The 26,529-nt window shown below is 39.3% G+C and overlaps 1 protein-coding gene across 1 annotated transcript; it reads left to right on the top strand.

The window, feature by feature from the left end:
* The first annotated feature begins 16,834 nt into the window (after positions 1–16,834).
* LOC101615420 (non-histone chromosomal protein HMG-14-like) lies at positions 16,835–17,140 on the top strand. Its single transcript, XM_045148713.1, has one exon. The coding sequence runs from the start codon at positions 16,835–16,837 to the stop codon at positions 17,138–17,140; it is 306 nt and encodes a 101-aa protein (XP_045004648.1).
* The last annotated feature ends 9,389 nt before the right edge of the window (positions 17,141–26,529 follow it).

Here is a 26,529-nt window from a genome sequence, read left to right as displayed (position 1 = left end):
CCCCAGGATGGGGACCCCACGCTCTGCCCGGATATGGCAACACCCCAAATCACTCACGAGAAGCAGTCTTGATGCAAACTGCAAGAGGATTTTATTCCAAGCGCACTAGGGCCCACAGTCGTACACCGCACAGGGGTAGAGGACTGCAGAGCCCCGAATGCAGGAATGGGACAGTTTTTATAGGGTTTTTAACAAAGCCTGTGCATTAGACCAATCATTTTTTTAATATCAGGAGCCCGCGGGATGCGAGCCAGTCAGTTTGTGCCACTCCATAGTTTCTAAGCCAATTAGTTTAATTTGTTCAAGCCCCTCGTGGACCAATCATTCTCTTATGACCTTGGTGGTCAGCATTTGCGCAGGTCCTTGGGTGGGAGTAGCAGAGTGTGGTATCAGTCTCCTATGACCTTGGAGGTCAGCATTTGCGCAGGTCCTTAGGTGGGGGTAGCAGAGTGTGGTATCAGCCTCCTATGACCTTGGTGGTCTGAGGCAGGCTGCTACAGCTTATGGTGCGAGCTACTAAGGCTTACAGTGTGGGCTATTAAGGCTTATGGTGCAGGCTATTTACAGAAACCAAGTAAGTGGTTCACTTCATTATTCATTTCCCATCCTTGAGGGCTATCTCATGCCCTTTTTACCTAGTTTTATATTAGGAGCGGGCTCTAATATAATAAAAAGAGGGATTCTTTACTTGCTTCCAACAGAGAGTAAAGCCTGGAGTTTGAAGTATGCAGGGGGGGGGGGCCTGCTTAAGCTCCCTTTGGAGTGTGATAGTATTTCTGGGCTTCTGAATTCTTGGGCCTTTCAGGTGCATCTTTCTTGAGACCAGGGCTACCCAGAAGTGGGCAATAGGTGTAGCCTGGCATGCTGACATGGCTTAGATGAGAAGGGGATAAACTGGAGAACAGACCAACCCATAAGGGACACTTACTGAGAAGGAGGGAGGAGACAACGAAGAGAAGAGCAAAACCAAATTGTGGTGGATGGGATTGCTGATAGCAAGCAGAAATGATCTGAGGCCTTCCGAAGGTCAGTGGCAGCACGGTGGTCAGGTAGGGAAAAGGAGTCTGGCCATCCAAGAAGTCAACCAGAAGCCTCTTTTTTGAGTCTCTGCACTGGTAGGGCAGTTTCTACAGGGTCAAGCAGTTAGGGTGTGTCACCAAAACAGAGGTCAGGTTGCTCTTGAGATAAGGTAAACAGGAAACTGTGGCCTGGGGGCAGGAGGAAACAATGGCTTCTGAGAAATGTAGTCATCTTGGTTCTTGTATTTTCCCTAAGGCCACTTGTCATTTTATTGCCATTTTGTCATGCAGCAACTCCATCTTGGGACCCTGTCCAACCTAACAGTGGTGAGTGCTTTTAACCACAGAGTTATTTCCCTAACCACATGATAGAATTTTGAGGGGCTAAGTCTTGTGCAGGCCTTATTCAGGTGATAACAGCTAACATCTGCTGTAAGGTTATAAATACAGTGGCCATATCATGTCTGGAAGACAGTATTTCATAGCACTTCTTTTTATCCCTGGCTTTTACATTCTTTCTACTCCCTCTTCCACAATGTCCCCTGAGACTTGGAGGGAGGAGTGATACAGAAGTCCAAACTTACTACTGAGTTCTCAACAGTCACTTATTCTCAGCACTTTGATGAGTTTTGAGTCTTCCCAGTAATCACCATCCACTGACCAAAGCTGAAATCAGGGGGAAAGCTGAAAGCATGGGTTGTGAAGTCATTGTCCTTCATACATGCTCTGCTTGGCTTCTGTTTTATGTATTTCCAGACAGGACTTCACATATCCAGGCTGGCCTCAGACTCTGTGAACTTCTGATCCTCTTGCCTTCATCTCCACAGTGCTAGAATTCCATGTGTACTACCATGCCAGTTTATGCTCATCTATAGATTGAACCCCAGGTGCGTGAATGTTAGAAAAGCACTGGAACAACTGAGCTTCATCCCCAGCCCTGATTTTTAAAAAATAGATTATTTGCCCCAGCTGGTCTTGAACTTTTGTGTGACAGGAAATTTGAACCAGGAAGTTTGATCCAAGTAAATAACAAAAATCCCAAGGCCTCTTTTTGAGTATAGAGCCAGTCTCAAGACCTTATCTTATGACACAACTGCCTGAAAAAGACCCTAACTGCCTGTCTGCTTCTGTAAACCTGCTTATCACCAAGAAATAACTGCAAATGGCCCAGAGGCTTGCAGATATGAAAATCAAACCTACCAATGATAGAAAAGGTCAGAAATAATGCTAAACCATCTATACATGCCCTGAGTGTATATATAACCACACAATGTTTCAATGTAAACAAAATTCAAGCTAAAAGGCCTCCCTGTTTAATGCTAAATTATAGATATCCACTTATCTTGTTCATATGCTTAAAGCTTTATATTAAACTCTTATATTGACTTACATCTCCTTCTAAACGCCAAGATCCTCTTTGACTGTTGTGTTGATAATCTTGATGGTTTCCTTTTTGAGGTTTGTTTTGTTTCTGAGGTAGGGTCTCACTCTAGCCCAGGCTGACCTGGAATTGACTATGGAGTCCCAGGCTGACCTCAAACTCATGGCTATCCTCCTTCCTCAGCCTCCTGAGTGCTGGAATTAAAGGTGAGAATGACTACACCTGATTAGATGTTTTTTTTCTTTTTTTTTTTGTTATTTTTGTTTATTTGAGAGAGACAGAGAGGGACAGAAAGAGGCAGATAGAGAGAGGGAGAGAGAATGGGCACGCCAGGGCCTCCAGCCACTGCAAACGTGCTCCAGATGCATGTGCCCTCTTGTGCATCTGGCTAACGTGGGTCCTGGGGAGTCGAGCCTCGAACCGGGGTCCTTAGGCTTCACAGGCAAGCGATTAACTGCTAAGCCATCTCTCCAGCCCTAGATGTTTTTCTTAATGTCTCTCTCTCTCTCTCTCTCTCTTTCTCTCTCTCTCTGTGTGTGTGTGTGTATGTGTGTGTGTGTGTGTGTGTGGTTTTACAAGGTAGGTTCTCACTCTAACTCAAGCTGACCACTATGTAATCTCAGGCTGCCCTCAAACTCACAGTGATCCTCCTACCTCTCCTTCCCAAATGCTGGGATTAAAGGCATGTACTGTCATGCCTGGCTCTGTTTACCTTTCTTTTTATTTATTAATTTTTAACTACTTTATTTATTTATTATTATTTTGAGAGAGAGAAAGAGGAAGAGACAGATAGAAAGAGAGAATGAGCCTCTAGCCACTACAAATGAACTCCAGAAGCATACGCCCCCTGTGCAGCTAGTTTACGTGGGTCCTTGCCCCAGCCAGTGGGGAGTTGAACAAGAACTCAAGGAGAAGCTAACCTGGGTGGAAAAAGGCAAACAGACACAAGAAGGAGACCATGTTAGGTGTTTGTCACGGCCTCGAGAGTTTATTCTTACGTGTAGGTTTATATAGAGTTGTGGGGGAAGGGGACATGGTCAGGGCAAGGAGTTGTAGGGGGAAGGGGACATAGTTAGGGCAAAGATCACAGAGTTATTGGTTAAACCAGAATGTCTTTGTTTCTTCATCAGCTATGGGCAAGATGGGGGAGTGTTTGGCCAGGTGTATGATCCCATTGTTTCTGGTAGTTGAATATTAGGTGAGGAAGTAGAAAGGTAACTTGCTACATGGCAGTCTTTGTTTCTGGTAGTTGAGTATTAGGTGAGGAAATAAAAACTTAACTTGCTATATGGCAGTCTCTGTTAACATGGCCAAGGCTTGGTTCATAGCTCCCAACAGGTCCTGGGGAATTGAACCAGGCTACTTTGGCTTCACAAGCAAACTCCTTAACCACTAAGCCATTTACTCAGCCCTGTTTACCTTTCTTTTAAAAATATTTATTTTTCAAGCAGGAAGAGAGAGAGGAAATGGGTTGCCAGGGCCTCCATTCACTGCAAATAAACTCCACATAGTTTTTATCAATCCCAATGATGTTCAAACATCCCCATAGTCCAAGGTCTTTTAACTGAGCCATAATTAAAAAATAAAAATAAATTTTAAAAACCTAACAGTACAGAATAAACATTTACACTGCAAAAGATGGGACTAGGCATAACAAAGAAATATTATATTCAACCAATACAAGATTTAAAGCAAACAAGCAAACATCAAACTCTGTAGCTCCGAGTTCAACAACTCTAGTCAGTGACAAGTATCCAAGTCTGATAATTCCTTTTTTAATATTTTTTAAATTTATTTGAGAGAAAGAAAGAGATAAAAAGAAGCAGATAGATAGAGAATAGGTACACGAGGGCTTCAAGTCCCTGTAAATGAATTCCATACACTTGTGCCACCTTGTGCGTCTGGCTTACATAGGTCCTGAGAAATTGAACCTAGGTCCTTTGGCTTTGCAGGCTGGCACCTCAACCACTAAGTCATCTCTATAGTCCCAAGTCCAGTAATTCTAACCAGTGACAAGTCTCTGGAGTTCCAATTCTGCCCCTCCAACTAGGCTACTCACAGTCCCAGAAAATTTCAGCTGTGTTGGGAGCCATAAATCAAAAGCCTCTCCATTTTGCCTAGATCTGTTCTTAAGTTGACTCATTTATCAGAAAGCTGGTCCATCCAGCTTGAGGTTAGGAATGTCAGTCAGCAGACTGTTTACAGAATCTTATCTTTTGCAAAAGGCCAGTTTGCAGTCAGGCTGTTAAGCCATTGAGGCAAGATTAGACAAACACTGGTTACATCTCCTCCAGGTTCCCTAACAATCCCATGGCCCTAAATAACGTCAGGCATCTTACTCCCTCCTTCTTACCCCTATATAACAACTGTGTATAAAATAAACTTTGAGACCTTGATCAGACTCTAGACTTGGTCTCCTTTGTGTCTGTCTTGTCTCTCATCCAGGTTAATTTCCCCTCCGGTCCTTGTTTAACTCCCTGCTGGCTGGGGCACAGCTGGTGCTGGCAGCTCTCTTTGGCAGACATTTCACAGTACTGGCATCTACATTGGATATCTACTGCAACCCACAGTTCATCCTCATGGCTCCATTGGCCTCCATGCAGGTAACTCAACAAACCTGCTTCACATTGCTCATGGCCATTTCCAAAATACAAAGCAGTGTTGCAAATTCAATGACCCTCTTTACTGCATTTGTTATGCTCCATAATACCAAGTAGGCTACCAACTTGTAATCCAGGGGGAAATAAAGCAGACTTTGAAGAACAGGCCATTCTTTCAGCATTCAGGCTCCTTCCAAAAAGTATGAATTCTTCCTGTTGTCCAAATGTAGATCACCTAGCCCAATGTCAATGGTTGTAATCTCTCAAACAATTGCGGCTAAATGGGCAGAAGTTTTAGCCCAAAGATTTCCTTTTTTCTGTACCATATCCATCTGGTCGCACCAGTCCGTTTCTATGCAATGAAACCCTGTACATGTTCTCAGGACACAAGCATAACAGCAATCTTCTGAAACAAACTGCTTCTATCCCATTCCAGGTAAAGCTCTCTTCCACTTATAAACCAAACCTTACAGTTCATAATAATTACTGCATTCAGGCCTTTCAACTCTGACCAAAATAATCCAACAAGCTGTATTTATATCATTGCAAGGTGTCTGTAAGGCCAAGGTTTCAAGTCCTTCTACATTCCTCTCAAAAGGTCTCTAACAGCACTAACCCCACATCTCAATACCAATTTTTACTTCTGTAGTTAACTTCATGTTGCTGTCAGAAAACACCCGACCAAGAGCAGCTTGTGGGAAGAAAGGATTTAGGTTGGCTCTATGATGGCAGGGGGAAATGATGGCATGTTCAGAGGGTGAATATCACCTCCTGGCCAACACAGGTGGACAACAGCATCAGGAGAGTGTGTCAATCACTGGCAAGATGTAGCTGGCTATAACATCCACCCCTAAACATATTGCCTCAAGGAGAATCCAATTCCAAAATTGCCTAGCATTCAGAACACATAAGTTCATGGGGGACATCTAACTCACACCACCACGCTCCCACAATGACATCTTAAGGTTGGATCCCAGAATCCAGCCCCAGTGACAAACCCTCCTTCAAGATGACTGGAGATCCAAGTTAAAAAGGTTTTTTGTTTTGTTTTGTTTTGTTTTTCAAAAATTTACTGACAGCTTCAATAATCACAAACAACAAGCCATGGCAATTCCCTCCCCACCTCCATCTTACCCACTCACAAATCCATCCTCCATCATATCTTTTCCCCCTTATTTAGTTTTTCTTTTATGTAGATGTCATCCTCATTTCCTCCTAATATCAAGATCTTCTGTGGGTAGTGCTGAGCACTGCAAGGTCATGGATATCCAGATCATTTTATGTCTGGAATTGTAAGCAGTCCTACCCTTTTTCTGGCTCTTACATTCTTTCTTCCCCCTCTTATGAAATGAACCCTGAGCCTTAGAAAGGTGTGATAGAGATGCCTCAGTGCTGAACAGTCCTCTGTCACTTCTTCTTAGTACTATGGTGCCTTTTGGGTCATCCCAGTGGTTACCAGCATCCAAAGAGAAGCTTCTTTATCCAAAACTGAAAGTTGCATTAATATATGGCTATAAATGTTAAGAAAAGTGCTTATAAGGCACTTTTACAGCTTGGTGAGCACAATAAATGCATTTAAGTAGTAAAAAGCAGGTATTACCCTCCTAGGGATTAAGACCTCCCCCACCATATGCTTTTGGCTAGGTTTTTAGTACCAGGCATGTATTACCTCCCATGGAGCAGGCCTCCATTCCAACTGAAGAGCAGTTGGTTTTCCCCTAATATACTAATACACCAGTTGACACACTTTTCCTGGATGGCCAATCTTAATGCTTGCAATGCTCACTGTTGTTTATCACCACTGAAGACTACCCTCTCCCATAGGTAGATTTCTTCAGCTGCCAGCTGGTCCACAGGAAAGAGATTTACATCTCAACTCCAACTTAATTTCTTAGTGATCTGCGGCCAAAGCATGTGGAGTCTTCAGCAATAGGGTCTTACCAACTAGTTCTGATGGGAAACCAAGAGCCTTGGCAATGCCTTGTAATGTCTGGGGGGCATTAGAGACATCCCTAGCCAACAACTCACTGGAAGATCCCTCATGCTGAAATTTTTCTACTAACAATCTATGGCTGGTGGATGGGTCATCCAAAAAAGTGTGTTTCCATGTGGATTATTCATAACATCTTAAATTTTAGCCAGTTATCCTGTGCTGCAAGGTGTATGTGTGGAGTGAAAAGGTCAGAGCTCCTGGTTCATCCCTCATCATCCAGTTTCCTAGCCTCAGTAACCCTGCTGTTGGCACAGGGCAGCCTGGACCCTGCGTGCAAGCTGTGAAAGCAAGCCCTTTGCTCTAGCTTCCTAATTAACTGGCCCATTGCTCCCCAACTCTCAGACCCCCTGAACTAGAGTATGCATGCACAGAGGGAGTATGCCAGAGCTCCCAGTTAGTTCTCCACCTTCCAGTTTCAAGGCCCTGGTACCTCTGGTGCTGGCATGGGACAGCCTGAACCCTACAGGTGTGCTGTGGGAGCAGGTCTTTTGCTCTGGCTTCTGGATTAACCACTCCCTGGGTCCCCAGATCTAACACAATACAACAAAGAGAAAGACAAACTAATAGGAAGGAAGGAATGGGAATTTCAAGACATTTGGGGCACTGTAAAGAGATCAAGCATAAGAATTCAGAATATGATCTATATGACCTACCTAAGTTAAATCAAAATGAGATTAATCACTTAAATAGACCTATAACAAACATGGAGATCCGAGCAGTTATCAATAATCTCCCAACTAAAAAAAGCCCAGGCCCGGATGGATTCACTGCTGAATTTTACCAGACTTTTAAGGAAGAGCAAACACCATTGCTTCTTAAGCTTTTCCAGGAAATAGAAAAGGAAGGAATTCTACCAAACTCCTTCTATGAGGCCAGCATCACCCTGATACCAAAACCAGGCAAAGATAGAACAAAAAAAGAAAATTACAGACCAATCTCCCTCATGAACATAGATGCAAAAATTCTCAACAAAATATTGGCAAACAGAATGCAAGAGTATATCAGAAAGATCATTCACCCTGACCAAGTAGGCTTTATCCCAGAGATGCAGGGATGGTTCAACATACGCAAATCTATAAATGTAATACATTACATAAACGGGTTGAAGGACAAAAATCACATGATCATCTCATTAGATGCAGAGAAAGCATTTGACAAAATCCAACATCCCTTCATGATAAAAGTCCTACAGAGACTGGGAATAGAAGGAACATATCTCAATATAATAAAGGCTATTTATGACAAGCCTACAGCCAACATATTACTAAATGGGGAAAAACTGGAAGCTTTTCCACTAAAATCAGGAACAAGACAAGGGTGTCCACTGTCCCCACTTCTATTTAATATAGTTTTGGAAGTCTTAGCCATAGCAATACGGCAAGAGACACACATAAAAGGGATACAAATTGGAAAGGAAGAAATCAAGTTATCATTATTTGCAGATGACATGATTGTATACATAAAGGACCCTAAAGACTCTACTAGCAAGCTGTTAGAGCTGATCAAAACCTACAGCAATGTAGCAGGATACAAAATAAATACACAGAAATCAGTAGCCTTCATATACGCTAACAACAAACACACAGAGGATGAAATCAGAGAATCACTCCCATTCACAATTGCATCAAAAAAAAATAAAATACCTTGGAATAAACCTAACCAAGGAAGTAAAGAATCTATACAATGAGAACTTTAAAACACTCAAGCGAGAAATTGCAGAAGACACTAGAAAGTGGAGAAACATCCCTTGTTTCTGGATTGGAAGAATCAATATCGTGAAAATGGCAATCTTACCTAAAGCAATCTACACATTTAATGCAATCCCTATCAAAATTCCAAAGGCATTCTTCATGGAAATAGAAAAAACAATCCAAAAATTCATTTCGAATCACAAAAAACCTCGAATATCTAAAATAATACTGAGCAACAAAAAAGAGGCTGGTGGTATCACCATACCTGATTTTAACCTATACTACAGAGCCATAGTAACAAAACAGCATGGTTCTGGCACAAAAACAGACATGTAGATCAGTGGAACAGAATAGAGGACCCAGATGTAAGCCCAAGTAGCTATAGCCACCTGATATTCGATAAAAATGCCAAAAATACTCATTGGAGAAGAGACAGCCTCTTCAGCAAATGGTGTTTTGAAAACTGGATATATATCTGCGGAAGGATGAAAATAGATTCTTCTCTCTCGCCATGCACAAGAATTAAGTCCAAATGGATTAAAGACCTTAACATCAGACCGGAAACTTTGAAACTGCTAGAGGAAAAAGTAGGGGAAACCCTTCAACATATTGGTCTTGGCAAAGACTTTCTGAATACAACCCCAATTGCTCAGGCAATAAAACCAACGATTAACCACTGGGACCTAATGAAATTACAAAGATTTTGCACCGCAAAGGACACAGTGAAAAAAGCAAAGAGGCAACCTACAGAATGGGAAAAAATCTTCGCCAGCTATATATCTGATAGAGGATTAATATCTAGGATATACAAAGAACTCAAAAAGTTAAATAATAAGGAATCAAACAAGCCAATCAAAAAATGGGCTATGGAGCTAAATAGAGAGTTCTCAAAGGAAGAAATACGAATGGCATATAAGCATCTAAAAAAATGTTCTACGTCACTAGTCATCAGGGAAATGCAGATTAAAACTACATTGAGATTCCATCTCACTCCTGTCAGATTGGCCACCATCATGAAAACAAATGATCATAAATGTTGGCGGGGATGTGGAAAAAGAGGAACCCTTCTGCACTGCTGGTGGGAATGCAATCTGGTCCAGCCATTGTGGAAAACAGTGTGGAGGTTCCTAAAGCAGCTAGAGATTGATCTACCATATGACCCAGCTATAGCGCTCCTAGGCATATATCCAAAGGACTCATCTCATTTCCTTAGAAGTACATGCTCAACCATGTTTATTGCTGCTCAATTTATAATAGCTGGGAAATGGAACCAGCCTAGATGTCCCTCAACAGATGAGTGGATAATGAAGATGTGGTACATTTATACAATGGAGTTCTACTCAGCGGTAAAGAAAAATGAAGTTATGAAATTTGCAGAAAAATGGATGGACCTGGAAAGTATTATACTAAGTGAGGTAACCCAGGCCCAGAAAGCCAAGCACCACATGTTCTCTCTCATATGTGGATCCTAGCTACAGATGACTGGGCTTCTGCATGAGAATGAAAATACTTAGTAGCAGAGGCCAGTAAGTTGAAAAGGAGACATAAAGGGTGGAGAAAGGAAGGGAGGAGGATACTTAATAGGTTGATATTGTATATATGTAATTACAATGATTGTAATGGGGAGGTAATATGATGGAGAATGGAATTTCAAACGGGAAAGTGTGGGGGTGGGGAGGGAGGGAATTACCATGGGATATATTTTATAATCATGGAAAATGTTAATAAAAATTAAAAAAAATAAGGAACATGGAAAAAAAAAAAGAATTCAGAATATACTTGAAGGAGAATTTCACTCCAAAGACATAGCAGGTATTTTCAAAAAAATCTCCTTCATGAAAATAAATGGAAAAATTCTCAACAAATATTGGCAAACAGAATACAAAAATATATCATAAAGATAATTCACCCCGGCCAGTCAGGCTTTGTACCAGAGAAGCAGATTAACATGTAAATCGATAACTATAATATACTATATAATGGACTGAAGGACAAAAGTCACATGATCATCTCAATAGATGCAAAAAAAAGGCATTTGACAAAATCTAACATCTCTTCATGCTAAAGGTCCTACTTAAACTGGGAATAGACAAAACAAATCACAACATAATAAAGGCTATTTGTGACAAACCTACAGCCAACATAATACTAAATTGGGGGAAACTTGAAACTTTTCCACAAAATCAAGAGCAAGACAAGAGTGTCCAATGTATTCACTTTTATTTAATATAGTACTGGAAGTCTTAGCTTTAACAATAAGATAATACACACACATAAAAGGGATGCAAAATGGAAAGGAAGAAATCAAAGTATCATTATTTGCAGATGACATGGTTCTTTACATAAAGGACCTGAAAGCCTCTACCAGCAAACTTTTAGAGCTGACAAACACTTTTAGAAACATAGCAGGATACAAAATAAACACACAGAAATCTGTAGCCTTCCTATATACTAACAACATGCTGAGGATGAAATCAGGAAATCACTCCCATTCACAATTGCATCAAAAAATAAATACATAAAACACCTTGAAATAAAAATAACAAAGGACATGAAGAATCTCTACAATGAAAACCTTAAAACACACAAGACAAGCCAGGTATGGTGGCACACGCCATTAATCTCAGCACTTGGGAGGCAGGGGTAGGAGGATTGCTGTGAGTTTGAGGCCACCCTGAGTCTCCATAGTGAATCCCAGTCAACCTGGGCTAGAGTGAGACCTTACCTCGAAAAACCAAAAAATAAAATAAAATAAAATAAAATACAGAAATTTCAGAAGACACTAGGAAATGGAAAGACATCCCATGTTTTTAGATTGGAAGAACCAATATTGTAAAAATGTCAATCTTGTGAAAAGCAATCTATACATTTAATGTAATCCCAGTCAAAATTCCAATGGTATTCTTCACAGAAATAGAAAAAACAATGCTAAATTCCATTTGGAAGCACAAAAATCTCTAAATATCCAAAACAATTTTCAGCAACAAAAATTAGGCAGGAGGTATCATACCTAATTTTAACCTATATTACAGAGCCACAGGAACAAAAATAGCATGGGACTGGCACAAAAACAGACATATAGATCAATGGAATAGAGGATTGAGATGTAAGTCCAGGCAGCTACAGCCCCCTGATCTTTGACAAAAGTGGCAAAAATGCTCATTGAAGAAAAGACAGCCTCTTCAACAAATGGTACTGGGAAAACTGAATATGTATCTGTTGAAGGATGAAAATAGATCATTATCTCTCTTCATGCACAAGAACTAAGTCCAGATGGATCAAAGACCTTAATATCTGACCTGAAACTGAAACTGCTAGAGGAAAAATTAGGGGAAACCCTTCAACATGTTGGTCTTGGCAAGGAATTTCTGAATAGAACCCCAATTGCTCAGGCAATAAAACCACAGATTAACCACTGGGACCTCATGAAATTACAAAGCTTTTGTACATCATAGGAAACAATGAATAGAGTAAAGAGGCAACCTACAGAATGGGAGTAAATCTTTGCCAACTATACATCTGACAGAGGATTAATATCCAGGATATGCAAAGAACTCAAAAAACTAAATAATAAGAAATCACACAACCCAGTTAAAAATGGACCATGTGCCAGGTGTGGTGGCACATGCCTCAGCACTCAGGAGGCAAAGGTAGGAGGATTGCCATGAGGTCAAGGCCAATGTGAGACTAGATAGTGAATTCTAGGTCAGCCTGGGCTATAGTGAGACCCTACCTCGAAAACCGAAAGAAAAAGAGTTCTCAAAAGAAGAAACACAGATGGCCTATAAACACTTTTAAAAATGTACTACATCCATTCTATCTCACTCCTGTCAGAATGACTATCATCAAGAAATCAAAAGACAAGCAGGGTGTGGTGGCACATGCCTTTAATCCCAGCACATGGGAGGCAGAGGTAGGAGGATCGCCATGAGTTCGAGGCCACCCTGAGACTCCATAGTGAATTCCAGATCAGCCTGGGCCAGAGTGAGACCCTATCTTGAAAAAAAGGAAAAAAAAAAAAAAAAGAAATCAAAAGACAATAAACACTGGTGAGGTTGTGGAAAAAGAGGAACCCTTCTACACTGTTGGTGGGAATTTAATCTGATATAGTCATTGTGAAAATCAATGTAGAGGTTCCTGTGACAGCTAAACATAGATTTACCATACTAACCAGCTATACCACTACTAGGCATACATCCTTAGGACTTATCACACTAACTTAGAGATACTTGCACATCCACATTTATTGCTGCTGTATTCATCATAGGTAGGATATGGAACCACCCTAGATATCCCTCGACTGATCAGTGGATATTAAAAATGTGGTACATTTATACAATGCAGTCAGAATTACTAGCAATGAAGAACACACTTAATGAAATAAAAAATTCTGTAGAAAACCTCACCAGTAGATGAAGGAGAGGACAGAATATCTAAACCTGAAGACCAGGTGGCAGATATAATAGTCCTAATAGTCCAACAAAAAGAAAGACAAATAATAGGAAAGTATTAATGGGAATTTCAAGATATTCTAGACATTATGAAAGGATCAAACAGAAAAATTCAGGGAATAGTAGAAGGAGAAGAATTTCACTCCAAAGGCATAGTAGGTGTTTTCAACAAAATCATAGAAGAAAAGATCCCCCAAACTGGGAAAGAGGTACCAATGCACATACAGGAATCCTTTAGAACACCAACTAGAAAAGACCGGGGAAGAACCTCTCCTTGCCATATTATAATTAAACTATCAAACATACAAACCAAAGAAAAAATATTGAAAGCAGTTAGGGAGAAAAATCAACTTACCTACAAAGGCAAGCCCATCAGGATCACAGCAAATTACTCAACACAAACTTTAAAAGCCAGAGGGGCTTGGAGTGATGTATTCCAAGTTCTGAAAGATAACAACTGTCAACCAAAGTTAAATTATCCTGCAAAGCTATCCATTCAGATAGACAGAGAAAACAACAAAAGCAGGATAAGGGAAAATTTGAAGACAAAACCAGCTCTACAGAAAATACTTGAAAGAATCCTCCATGCTGAAGAGAAAGAAAATCGTACATACAAGGAACCTGGAAAACACAAACAATACTCAAATACTAGTTAACACAAGAGAGCAAAGGTAAAACTGGTAGAACTACAAAAAATATGGCAAAAACAAATACACACCTTTTAATAATATCTCTTAATATCAACGGCCACAATGCCCCAACCAAAAGAAATAGGTTTGAAGACTGGATTAAAAAGCAGGATCCTTCAATTTGTTGCCTCAAAGAAACTCACCTTCCTACAAAGGATGGACACTATCTTAGGGTGAAAGGTTTGGAAAACACTGTTTCAAGCAAATGGGCCTAGAAAACAAGCAGGGGTTGCTATCCTAATATCTGACTAGTTAGACTTCAGCCCAACATTAATTAGAAAATATAAGAAAGATCACTTTATAATGATTAAGGGCACACTGCAACAGGAGGACATTACAATCCTAAACATATATGCACCTAACATGGAGGCTCCCAAATTCATCAAACAAACACTATTAGAACTAAGGTCACAGATAACACCAAACACAATGGTGGTGGGTGACTTTAACACCCCACTCTCACCAATTGACAGGTCATCCTGGGAAAAAATAAACAGAGAGGCATCTGGACTAAATGAGGTCATAGAAGGAATGGACCTAACAGATATATACAGTACATTTCATCCAAATGCTGCAGAATATACATTCTTTTCAGCATCACATGGAACATTCTCTAAAATAGACCATATATTAGGACACAAAGCAAATCTTAACAAATTTAGGAAAATTGAAATAATTCCTTGCATTCTATCTGACCACAATGGAATCAAATACAAATTAACAGCAAAAAAAGCTATAGAGCATACACAAAATCATGGAAACTAAACAATACACTACTAAATGATGAATGGGTCAATGAAGAAATCAAGAAGGAAATCAAAAAATTCATAGAGTCAAATAATAATGAGAACACAACATACCAAAACATTTGGGAGTCAATGACAGCAGTCCTTAAGAGGTAAATTTATAGCTTTAAGTGCTTATATTAAGAAATTAGAAGTTCCATGTCTATTTATGTAATGAGTAATATAGAACTAAAAGCTTTAATGGGACAATAATAAATGTAGAAAACTAAGCCAAAAATACCAAAGATGATTAAATGGTAAAAAATGTTGGTACTTGTTTCCTACCTCTTAAAATTGTAGCCTACTTTTAAGATTTGAATCACTCAGTCAATCAGTACATTTGCCAAATGATGATGAGTGTCATTTTTCTTCCAAGGTTGAGATTTAAAGGTCTTTCTTTTATTTTCAGTCACCTTTATATATCTCAGTTTATTCAAGAACTTATGGGTGAGAGTCTAACAGGAAAGTTGAAAATAAAGCCATTATTATCTCTTTGTGACCCTGTTGACTTCTAAGCCTTCCATATGAACTTTAGACCCAAAGACTCTTATGTACTAACCATCCCTAAGGGGAGTAATTTTTCTCATTGTTTCCCATTATCAAATGTATTCTCTTATTTAGAATGGAAAGTATTCAATGGTGTGGTTTAGCCTTCTATGTGGAATTGGGCAAACAGTTCTGTACCAAATCTGGTTTCTATTATGCAGCCCACTCATTGTCTTTTCAAAGAGAAAATAGAAAGAAAAAAAATTGATAAACCTAAAAAAAAAAAAAGAAAAAGAAATTAGAAAGGTTGCAAGTAAACAACCTAATGCCTCACCTTAAAGCCTTGGAAAAAGTACAACAAGGCAAACCAAAAATCAGTAGATGGAAAGAAATAATAAAGATTAGGAGCCAGGCATGGTGGCTTTAATCCCAGCACTCGGGAGGCAGAGGATCGCCATGAGTTCGAGCTAAGAATACCCAGCTAGCTAGAAAATCCAAGCATTAACTTAATCCAAGATGCAAAAATATATACATTATAACACAAGAAACACCAAAACTCAATAAAATATAAATCCACTAAAACGTATTAATGCATCAGAAATGACCTCCAGTAAGAACAAGTTAGAGGAAATGTCTGAGAAAGACTTCAAAAGAATGATTGTAAATATGTTCAAAGAAGTCAAAGAACAAATCAAAGGAATCAAAGAGGAAATCAAAGGAATCAGAAAAGACACAGCACACCAATTTAATGAAACAAAGAAGTCAATACAAGACATAAATAAGAAAATAGAAATAATAAAGAAAAACCAGTCTGAATTACTAGCAATGAAGAACACACTTAATGAAATTAAAAAACTCTGTAGAAAATCTCACCAGTAGAATGGATGAAGGAGAGGACAGGATATCTAAGCTAGAAGACCAGGTGGCAGATCTAATACAGTACAACAAAGAGAAAGACAAACTAATAGAAAAGTACGAATGGGAATTTCAAGATATTTGGGACACTATGAAAAGATCAAACAGAAGAATTCAGGGAATAGTAGAAGGAGAAGAATTTCACTCCAAGGGCATAGTAGGCATATTCAACAAAATCATAGAAAAAAACTTCCCCCAAATTGGGAAGGGGATGCCAATGCAGATACAGGAAGCCTTTAGAACACCATCCAAACAAAACCTGGAAAGAACCATATTATAATCAAACTACCAAACACACAAACCAAAGAAAAAATATTGAAAGCAGTTAGAGAGAAAAATCATGTTACTTACAAAGGCAAGTCCATCAGGATTATAGCAGTTTACTCAACACAAACTTTAAAATCCAGAAGGGGTTGGAGTGATGTATTCCAAATTCTGCAAGACAACAACTTCCAACCAAGGTTCCTTTATCCTGTGAAACTATCTATTCAAATAGATAGAGAAATAAGGACATTCCACAACAAAAGCAGGCTAACAGAATATTTGAAGACAAAACCAGCTCTACAGAAAATACTTGAAAGAATCTTCCATGCCGAAGAGAAGGAAAAGCACACATATAAGGAACCTGGAAACCACAAATAATACTCAAATACTAGTTAACACAAGAGAGCAAATGTATAACCAGAACTACACCTTTCAATAATATCTCTTAGGGTCCTAGCAGTTTGGGCGGTGGAAGGTGGAGTGGTGGCAGAGGGTAGTTAGCGTACCTTCAGGAAGGTTCTCATGTGCCTCTGCCCACAGCATCCGCACGCACCACAAAGATGCCCAAGAAGAAGGTGAGCTCAGCCAATGGCAAGGTGAAGGACGAGCCCAAGCACAGGTCAGTCAGGCTGTCTGCAAATCCGACTCCTGTGAAAATGGAAGCGAAGCCAAAAAAAGCAGTGGGAAAGGATAAACCTTCAGACAAAAAAGTGCAAGCAAAAGGGAAGAGGGGAGCAAAGGGCAAGCAGGCTGAAGTAACTAAGCCAGAGACTAAAGAAGACCTACCTGCCGAGAATGGAGTGGTGAAGAGCGAGGAGAGTCCAGCCTCTGAGGAAGCTGGAGAGGAAGATGCCAAGGTTGAGTAGTCATCCACCGTGTCCATCAGCATCCCTGCCTCCTTCTTGTACAATCCAGAGGAATATTTTTTATCAACTATTTTGTAAATGCAAGTCTTTTAGTAGCTCTACAAACATTTTTTAAACAGAAGGAATCCCACCTCATCCCATTTTTTAAGTGTAAATGATTTAAAAAAAATCAGGTGAAATCATTTGCTGGTTCTTTATTTTTTGGTACAACCAGAAAATAGTGGGATATTGAATTATGGGAAGCTTTGACTGTCTTGGGTGTCAGCTTAACATTCCATAGGTGGGGGGTTAGTTTCATATCCTACAATACAAAGAATACTAAATGGCAATTTGGAGTCACATTTGTGCCTTTAATATGTCTTGAATATTTTCAATTACTCCTAGTCTGTTTTTAGTAGAGCCGTTTCCTAAGAAAAAAAAACCAAAAGCCCTATTGTCAGCACTATGTGCCTCTGTGACATCTCTAGATGTGGTAGTCCAGTGTTCCTAATAATTTTGATAACGTACTGTGAAAGATGAAAAATTTGCATTTGCAGTGTATATGATACTAAAATTGTGAACCAGTGGGAGTTGAGTAGAGATTGTGAGCATTTGAAGATGTTTGTACACAAGAGCCTAATAAGGAAAAATGCCTCTAAGATTGAAGCTGGGTGTCACAGGAATAACTTCTAAAGAAATAATATATAGTCTTTAGATTTTTGGTACATGTGTTAAGACTGTGTACAATTTAAATGGTTGTGTACTGTTCCTCAGCACCAATAAAAGTATGAAAATATTTTTTAAAATAATATATCAATGGCCTCAAAGCCCCAACTGAAAGATATAGGTTGGCAGACTGGGTTAAAAAGCAGAATCCTTCAATTTATTGTCTCCAAGAAACTCACCTTTCTACAAAGGATGGACATTATCTTAGGGTGAAAGTTTGGAAAATGGGGTTTAAAGCAAATATCCCTAGAAAACAAGCAGGGGTTGCTATCCTAATATCTGACAAGGTAGACTTAAGTCCAACATAAATTAGGAAAAATAAAGAAGGTCACTTTATATTGATTAAGGGCACACTCCAACAGGAGGACATTACAAAACTAAACATATATGCACCTAACATGGGGCTCCCAAATTCATCAAACAAACACTATTAGAACTAAGGTCACAGATAACACCAAACACAGTGGTAGTGGCGGACTATAACACCCCACTCTTATCAATTGACAGGTCAGCCCAGGAAAAAATAAACAAAGAGGCATCTGGACTAAATGAGGTCATAGAAGGAATGGACCTAACAGATATATACAGTACATTTCATCCAAATGTTGCAGAATACACATTCTTTTCAGCATCACATGAAACATTCTCTAAAATAGACCATATATTAGGACACAAAGCCTATCTTAACAAATACAGGCAAATTGAAATAATTCCTTGCATTCTATCTGACCATAATGTAATCAAACTACAAATCAATAGCAAGAAAAGCTATAGAGCATACACAAAATCATGGAAACTAAACAATACACTACTAAATGATGAATGGGTCAATGAAGAAATCAAGAAGGAAATCAAAAAATTCATAGAGTCAAATGATAATGAGAACACAACATACCAAAATCTCTGGGACACAATGAAGGCAGTTCTAAGAGGTAAATTTATACTTTTAAGTGCCTATATTAAGAAATTAGATGGATATATGTTTATTATTGTAATGTCCTCCTATTGAAGGGTGCCTTTAATCAATATAAAGTGGCCTTCCTTATCTTTCTTAACTAATGTTGGACTAATGTCTATCTTCTCAGATATTAGGATAGCAACTCCTGCTTGTTTCTAGGTCCATTTGCTTGGAACACCGTTTTCCAAACTATCACCCTCAGATGGTGTCCATCCTTTGTAGAAAGGTGGTTTCTTGAAGGTAACAAATTGAAGGATCCTGCTTCTCAACTCAGGAAAAAACTCAGTAGCAGAGGCCAGTAAGTTAAAAAGGAGGCATAAAGGGAAGAGAAAGGATGGGGGGAGGGTACTTAATAGGTTGGTATTGTATATATTTAAGTAAAAGAATAGAAAACGGGGGTTAAAAGGCCCAAAGTGAGGTCAGGGTAAGAGATTGAGTAAAGGAAAGGTGGAGGGAGGACTAATCAAAATCTAAGAGGATACAAATAAATCATATGGAATCCTCCAGTTTTGGACAATGGAAAACTCAGGAGCCATAGATCAATGTTAGAAAATTTTCAGTGCCAGGAGTGGAATACCTCCAGTGACTTGTTGGCCAGGGAGGTCCCAGATACCCCCAAAACATTATAGGCCATTGCCGAGGCCCTTGGTTTCCCACCAAGTATAGAAGTTAAGACCCAATTGCTGAAGACCACATACTTGCGCTGCAAGGCCACTGAGAATTCCTGCTGGAACTGAGCTAATAACCTCCTCCGTGTAGACCAGGTGACAGAAAGCTGGAAGAAGCCATTCTACATGCAATTCAATGAGAGAAAGAGAAATCACCAGTGAAGATACTCAACAGTGGACACTGCAAGCCTTATAATTGTACAGCCAGGCCAAATGAGCCAACAGGTGCAATAGTGGATCATCTGTCATGGTGGAAACAAACTGCCCTCCAGTTGGACTAGAGGCCCACTCCATGGGAAGGAATACATCCCTGATACTGAAAACTTAAAACAGGAGAAGTCATGAGCCCTAGGAGTGTAACATCTGCTGATGTCTGGATAAATATGTATACTGTGTTTATCAAACTTCCCAATAAGCACTTCTCTTAATGTTTATACCCTTATATTAATGCTACTCTCACTTTTGGTAGAGAATCTTCTCTATTCAGATGGCAGTGACCATTGGACAACACAGAAAGTATCATAGTGATGGAAAGAAGTGACTGAAGTACTGCGTAACATCTTGATTACACCTTCCAAGGCTCATGGTCTAATGCAGAAGAAGTGGCGAAAAGAATATAAGAGCCAAAGGAAGGGTAGAACTCCTTATAACATGTTCCATCCAGACATAAAATGGTCTGGATATCCATGACCTCATACTGCTTGATACTACCTACACAAGACCATCATAAGAGGAGGAAAAGATCATGACATCAAAATAAAAGAAAGACTGATTGAGAAGGGGAGGGGATATGAAGGAGAATGGAATTTCAGTGGGGAAAATGGGAGAGGAAGGGTATTACCATGGGATATTTTTTATAATCATGGAAAGTGTTAATAAAAATTAAGAAAAAGAAATTAGAAAGGTCGCAAGTAAACGAGTTAATGCTTCACCTTAAAGCCTTGTAAAAAAAAGAACAAGGCAAACCAAAAATCAGTAGATGGGAAGAAATAATAAAGATTAGGGGAGAAATTAATGAAATTGAAACAAAAAATAAATCCAAAGAATCAATGAAACAGAGTTGGTTGTTTGAAAGGATAAACAGGATTGATAAACCCTTAGCAAATCTGAACAAAAGAGAGAAGAGACACAAATTAATAAAATTAGAGATCAAAAAGGCAACATCACAACAGATACCAGAGAAATTCAAAATATCATAGAGACATACTATAAAAACATATACTCCACTAAGTATGAAAATCTGAAAGAAATAGATGATTTCCTTGATTTACATGACCTACCTAAATTAAATCAAGATGAGATTAATAACGTAAATAGACCTATAACAAGAATCCAAGAAGTTATCAAAAATTTCCCAACTAAAAAAAGTCCAGGCCCAGATGGATTCACTGCTAATTTTTACCAGAGCTTCAGGGAAGAACTAATGCCATTGCTTCTTAAGCTTTTCCATGAAATTGAAAAATAAGGAATCCTACCAAACTCCTTCTACAAAACCAGCATCACTCTGATACCAAAACCTGGCAAAGATAGAACAAAAAAAGAAAATTACTGACCAATCTCCCTCATAAACATAGATGTAAAAATCTCAACAAAATATTGGCAAACAGAATACAAGAATATATCAGAAAGATCATTCACCCAGACCAAGTAGGCTTTATCCCAGAGATGCAGGGATGGTTCAATATACGCAAATCAATAAACGTAATACATTATATAAAGGGACTGAAGGAAGGACAAAAATCATATGAGCATCTCATTAGACACAGAGAAAGCATTTGACAAAGTCCAACTACCCTTCATGATAAAAGTACTACAGAGACTAGGAATAGAAGGCTATTTATGACAAGCCTACAGCCAACATATTACTAAATGGGGAAAAATTGGAAGCTTTTCCTCTAACATCTGCAACAAGCAAGGGTGTCCACTGTCCCCACTTTTATTTAATATAGACTGGAATTCTTAGCCATAGCAATAAGGCAAGATAAATAAATAAAAGGGATACAAATTGGAAAGGAAGAGATCAAGTTATCATTATTTGCAAATGACAGGATTCTATATAAAAAGATCCTAAAGTCTCTACCAGAAGACTGTTAGAGCTGATAAACACCTAAGCCAGGTAGCAGGATATAAAATAAATACACAGAAATCAGTAGCATTCCTATATGCTAACAAAAAACACACAGAGAATTAAATCAGAGAATAACTCCCATTTGCAATTGCTACAAAGAAAATAGTACCTTGGAATAAACCTAACCAAGGAAGTAAAGAATCTCTACAATGAAAACTTTAAAACACTCAAGCAACAAATAGCAGAAGACACTAGGAAATGGGAAAACATCCCTTGTTCCTGGATCAGAAGAATCAATATTGTGAAAATGGCAACCTTACCAAAAGCAATCTACACATTTAACGCAATCCCCATCAAAATTCCAAAGGCATTCTTCATGGAAATAGGAAAAAGAATCAAAGAATTCATTTGGAATCACAAAAAACCTCAAATATCTAAAATAATACTGAGCAACAAAAATAAGTCAGGAGGTATCACCATACCTGATTTTAACCTACAGTACAGAGCCATAGTAACAAAAACAGCATGGTACTGGCCCAAAAGCAGATATGTAGATCAATGGAACAGAATAGAGGACCCAGATATAAGTCCAGCCACCTGATATTTGATTTTAAAAAAAATTCCAAAAATACTCATTGGAGAAGAGACAGCCTCTTCAGCAAATGGTGTTTTGAAAACTGGATATATTTCTGCAGAAGGATGAAAATAGATTCTTCTCTCTCTCCATGCATAAGAATTAAGTCCAAATGGATTAAAGGCCTTAACATCAGACCTGAAACTCTGAAATTGCTAAAGCAAAAAGTAGGGGAAACCCTTCAACATATTGGTCTTGTCAAAGACTTTCTGAATATAACTCCAATTGCTCAGGCAATAAAACCACAGATTAACCACTGGGACCCCATGAAATTACAAATACTTTGTACTGCAAAGGACACTGTGAATAAAGCAAAGAGGCAACCAGCAGAGTGGGAAAAAATCTTTGCCAGCTATATATCTGACAGAGGACTAATATCTAGGATATATGAAGAACTCAAAAAGTAAAATAATAAGAAGTCAAATAAGCCAATTAAAAAATGGGCTATGGGGCTAAATAGAGAGTTCTCAAAAGAAGAAATACAGATGTCGTATAAGCATCTTAAAAAATGTTCTATGTCCTTAGTCATCAGGGAAATGCAGATTAAAACTACAGTGAGATTCCATCCACTCCTGTCAAATTGGCTACCATCATGAAAACAAATGATCATAAATACTGGCAGGGATGTGGAAAAAGAGAAACCCTTCTACACTGTTGGTGGGAATGCAATCTGGTCCAGCCATTGTGGAAATCAGTGTGGAGGTTCCTAAGACAGCTAAAAATTGATCTACCATATGACCCAGCTATAGCACTCCTAGGCATATATCCGAAGAACTCATCTCATTTCCTTAGAAGTACATGCTCAATCATGTTTATTGCTGCTCAATTCATAATAGCTGGGAAATGGAACCAGGCTAGATGTCCCTTAACTGATGAGTGGATAATGAAGATGTGGCATGTTTATACAATGGACTTCGACTCGGTGGTAATGAAAAAAGAAGTTATGAAATTTGCTGGAAAATAGATGAATCTGGAAAGGATTATACTAAGTGAGGGTTACCCAGGCCAACAAAGCCAAGTGCTGCATATTCTCCCTCATATGTGGATCCTAGCTACAGATGATTGGGCTTCTGTGTGAGAAGGAAAAAACTCATTAGAAGAGGCCAGGAAGTTAAAAAGGAGATATAAAATGAAGAGAAAGGGAGGGAGGAGGGTACTTAATAGGTATATATGTAAGTAGAAGAATAGATTAATGGGGGTAAAAGGCCCAAAGTGAGGTAAGGGGAAGAGATGGAGTAAAAGAAAGGTGGAGGGAGGGCTAATCAAAATCTAAGAGGAGGGCTGGAGAGATGGCTTAGCAGTTAAGCGCTTGCCTGTGAAGCCTAAGGACCCCGGTTCGAGGCTCAGTTCCCCAGGTCCCACGTTAGCCAGATGCACAAGGGGGCGCACGCATCTGGAGTTCGTTTGCAGAGGCTGGAAGCCCTGGCGCACCCATTCTCTCCCTCTATCTGTCTTTCTCTCTGTGTCTGTCACTCTCAAATAAATAAATAAAAAATTTTTTAAAAAAATCTAAGAGGATGCAAATATGGAATATCATATGGAATCCTCAGGTTTAGGACAATGGAACACTCAGGAGCCATAGATCATTGTTATAAAATTTTCAGTGCCAGGGATGAGATACTTCCAGTGAGTGTTGGCCAGGGAGGTCCCTGATGCCCCCAAAACATTATAGGCCATTGCCAAGGCCCTTGGTTTCCCACCAGAAATAGATGATAAGGCCCTATTGCTGAAGACTCCACATACTTGGGCTGCAAGGCCACTGAGAACTCCTGCTAGAATTGAGCTTATAACCTCCTCCATGTAGATAAGCTGACAGAAAGCTGGAAGAAGCCATTCTATATGCAGTTCAATTGGAAAAAGAGAAATCAGTAGTGAAGATAACAGTGAACACTGCAAGCCTAATATTTGTCCAGCCAGGCCAAATGAGCCAATGGGTACAATAGTGACACATCTATCATGGTGGAAACCAACTGCCCTCTAATTGAACTGGAGGCCGGCTCCAATGGAGGGAATACATCCCTGATACTGAAAACTTAAAACAGGGGTAGTCATGAGCCTTAGGTGTGTAACGTCTCTGATGTCTGGATAATTGTATATGCTATGCTTATCAAACTGCCCAGTAAGCACTTCTCTTAATATCCATACCCTTATATTAATGCTACTCTCACTTTGGGTAGAGAATCTTCTCTTTTCAGATGGCAGTGACCTTGGGACAACTCAGAAGGTATCATTGTGCTGGAAAGAAGTGACCAGAGTACTCAGTACTGTAATATCTCTATCACACCTTCCAAGGCTGAGGGTCTATTGAGGAAGAGGTGGTGGAAAGAATTAAGAGCCACTTCCAGTTAAGATGGTGGCTTAGGTACCACGCCAAAGCAGCCTGGGGGGGGGGGGAAGACCGAAAAAATTCAGCAAAATACACACTTTTACTAAAAAGTGAGGTGTATAGGAAACTGAAATGGCAGTGGAGAAGTAGAAGAGATCCAGCACCCGCACAGGCCGGCAAAAGCAGCCCTGGCAGGTCCACTGACCACAGCATTGGCAGCGCACCGAAAAGCAACCTGGCTAGGCTCCAGCCACAGGAAAAGCCAGGTGAGGGGAGCTTCCAATCACACTGGAGCTCTCCAGAATTCAAGAAACGTGAAGGGAGAGTGGCAGTGAGCAATGGAGGAGCAGATCACAAGGAACTCCTTTGTAGATACTCTGAGAGCCTTAAGAGCCACACCTAACACCTTAAGCTCCTATCCTGAAGATATATAACATCAAATCAATTGATACAGCTAAGAATACTGAGCTAGCTAGAAAATCCAAGCATTAACTTAATCCAAGATGCAAAAATATATAAATTATAACAAAAGAAACACTAAAAAGCAAGACAATATAAATGCTCCTAACAGTATTAATGCATCAGAAATGACATCCAGTGAGAAGGAGTTAGAGGAAATGCCTGAGAAAGATTTCAAAAGAATGATTGTAAAGATGTTCAAGAAGTCAGAGAACAAATCAAAGGAGTCAAAGAGGAAATCAAAGAAGAAGCAGGACACCAATTTTGTGAAATAAAAAAGGCAATACAAGACATAAATAAGGAAATAGAAATAATAAAGAAAAACCAGGCAGAATTACTAGCAATGAAGAATACAGTTAATGAAATAAAAAACTCTGTAGAAAATCTCACCAGTAAAATGGATGAAAGAGAGGACAGAATATCTAAGCTAGAAGACCAGGTGGCAGATCTAATACAGTCCAACAAAGAGAAAGACAAACTTATAGAAAAGTACAAGTGGGAATTTCAAGATATTTGGAACACTATGAAAAGATCATATATAAGAATTCAGGGCATAGTAGAAGGAGAAGAATTCCACTCCAAAGGAATAGTAGGCATCTTCAACAAAATCATAGCAGAAACCTTCCTCAAATTGGGAAAGAGGTGCCAATGCAGATACAGGAAGCCTTTAGAACCCCAGCCAGACAAAACCAGGAAAGAACTTCTCCTCGTCATATTATAATCAAACTACTAAACACACAAACCAAAGAAAAAATATTGAAAGCAGTTAGAGACAAAAAATCAAGTTACCTACAAAGGCAAGCCCATAAGGATGACAGCAGATTATTCAACACAGACTTTAAAAGCAAGAAGGGCTTGGAGTGATGTATTCCAAGTTCTGAAAGATAACAACTGTCAACCAAGGGTACTTTATCCTGCAAAGCTATCCATTCAAATAGACTGAGAATAAGGACATTCCATGACAAAAGCAGGTTAAAGGAGTATTTGAAGACAAAACCAGCTCTACAGAAAATACGTGATAGGATCCTCCATGCTGAAGAAAAGGAAAAGGACACAGATAAGGAACCTGGAAAAAACAAGCAATACTCAAATACTAGTAAACACAAGAAAGCAAAGGTAGAACCAGAACCAAAAAAAAAAAAAAAAAGGCAAACATAAATACACACCTTTCAATAATATCTCTTAATGTCAACGGCCTCAATGCCCCACCCAAAGACATAGGTTTGCAGTCTGGGTTAAAAAGCAGGATCCTGGGCTGGAGAGATGGCTTAGCGGTTAAGCGCTTGCCTGTGAAGCCTAAGGACCCCGGTTCAAGGCTCAGTTCCCCAGGTCCCACGTTAGCCAGATGCACGAGGGGGCGCACGCGTCTGGAGTTCGTTTGCAGAGGCTGGAAGCCCTGGCGCGCCCATTCTCTCTCTCTCTCCCTCTATCTGTCTTTCTCTCTGTGTCTATCGCTCTGAAATAAATAAATAAAAAGTTTAAAAAAAAAAAAAGCAGGATCCTACAATGTGTTGTCTCCAAGAAACTCACCTTTCTATAAAGGATAGACATTGTCTTAGTGTAAAAGGTTA

Source organism: Jaculus jaculus, chromosome 5, assembly GCF_020740685.1.
Source record: "Jaculus jaculus isolate mJacJac1 chromosome 5, mJacJac1.mat.Y.cur, whole genome shotgun sequence".
Classification (NCBI taxonomy): Eukaryota; Metazoa; Chordata; class Mammalia; order Rodentia; family Dipodidae; genus Jaculus; species Jaculus jaculus.
Note: the sequence above shows the minus strand (reverse complement) of the source record. Positions and strands in the feature narration are given on the sequence as shown.